The 1,654-nt window shown below is 65.4% G+C and overlaps 1 protein-coding gene across 1 annotated transcript; it reads left to right on the top strand.

The window, feature by feature from the left end:
• Window positions 1-141: 141 nt before the first annotated feature.
• On the top strand, window positions 142-1,651 carry LOC113490744 (S-adenosylmethionine synthase-like; the record flags this gene model as incomplete). Its single annotated transcript, XM_026867318.1, has 6 exons — window positions 142-146; window positions 308-404; window positions 848-1,019; window positions 1,103-1,225; window positions 1,311-1,423; window positions 1,502-1,651. Coding segments are annotated over exons 1-6 (660 nt in total), but the record flags the coding sequence as incomplete, so codon positions are not given.
• Window positions 1,652-1,654: the final 3 nt, after the last annotated feature.

Below are 1,654 nucleotides of genomic sequence, written 5' to 3' on the forward strand. Positions count from 1 at the left end.
TGGAAAGCTGCGCAGGCAGCTGCCTCCCTCTGCCCGAGGGCAGCTGCCAGCACCCGCCGCCTGGCCGCTCCCCGGCTCCCGCCCTGCAGATGTGGTTTCCATCGCCCCGCAGTGGGTAGCCCCGGCTCGGCTGCCACCCCCATGGTGTAAGCAAAGCCCTGCGGCCAGTCTGGGGGTACCGCTGAGGCGCCCCGCCCCGCCTAGCTGGAAGGGCTCCCCGTACCTGAGATCACGCGCTGCCACAGGGAAAAAGGAGTTTAGCAACCGTGTGCGGGTTTAAGGTCCTTTTCCTTGCTCTTTTACCCAGAGAGCGGGCGGGGAGCCGCCTTCCCTCGCCCCAGCGAGGCGCTGCCTCATCCTCTTCCCAAACCCGGCCCGAAAGGTCGCCGCCAAGGACGTCTGTGGTCCGAGGGAAATTGCTTATTCACCGCTGAGCCCCTGAGCGGCCCTTGGGAAGCTCTGGGAGCAGGAGGGGGCTCTCCCAGAATAAAACATCCCGGTTACTGGGTATCCGGTGGGAGCTGGCTGGGCACGCTCTGGGGCGGCTGCTGGCACTGGGCATCCATCCGCCCCTCCCCGGAGCTAGGGGCAGAGCTGCCAGGAAGTTGGCACGCTCCGGATTTGGAAAGCTGGGGCTGGAGAAAGGGGGTGCCAGTCCCCTTCGGCAGTGCCATAGGTGGCTGAGCCCGGGCTCTGACCTGATTGTAACTGGAGCTTAACTGGTAAATGCCTGAAATTCCAGGCTAATAACCTGGCGTGGGGACAAGGCGAGGGCTGTGTGCACCACGGGAGGCTGTTGGCTTAAGGGGAGGCTTGTGCTCGGCCATGGCTCCAGTTCCCAGCTTAGTGTGGAGTCGGCTGTGCCGAGGGACAGTGGCTCAGGAAGGAAGGAAGGGCTGTGCTGTGCTGCCGTGACAGCCTCCCCCTCTCTCCCCACCCAGATAAAATCTGTGACCAGATCAGCGATGCCGTCCTGGACGCCCACCTGAAGCAGGACCCCGATGCCAAGGTGGCCTGCGGTGAGTCACTCCCAGGGGACACAGGGTGACGCCAGCGCTGGGGGGCGTGACACAGGCAATGACGTCTTCCTCCTTCCCTTCAGAAACGGTGGCAAAGACGGGGATGATCCTGCTGGCAGGGGAGATCACCTCCCGGGCGGCTGTTGACTACCAGAAGGTGGTCCGCGACACCATCAAGCACATCGGTTACGACGACTCCTCCAAAGGTGGGTGCTGGGGAGGGGGTCACCAGCTCGCTGCTGGTGTGGGGTTCGGCGCGCCGCGCTCACGGCAGCCTTCCCTCTGCCCCAGGCTTCGACTACAAGACGTGCAATGTGCTGGTGGCCCTGGAGCAGCAGTCGCCCGACATCGCCCAGGGCGTCCACCTGGACCGCAGCGAGGAGGATATCGGCGCCGGGGACCAGGTGAGGCCCTGTGCTGCGTGAGCCGCTGCCGTTCGGCAGGAGGAGTCGTGGCTTCATCGCCCCCTCCCTCTGCCGCAGGGCCTGATGTTCGGCTACGCCACGGATGAGACGGAGGAGTGCATGCCCCTCACCATCGTGCTGGCCCACAAGCTGAACGCCAAGCTGGCCGAGCTGCGGCGTAACGGCACCCTGCCCTGGCTGCGCCCCGACTCCAAGACGCAGGTGAGGGCC

Source organism: Athene cunicularia, unplaced genomic scaffold, assembly GCF_003259725.1.
Source record: "Athene cunicularia isolate RWA unplaced genomic scaffold, athCun1 SCF_261, whole genome shotgun sequence".
In the NCBI taxonomy this organism is placed as follows: domain Eukaryota; kingdom Metazoa; phylum Chordata; class Aves; order Strigiformes; family Strigidae; genus Athene; species Athene cunicularia.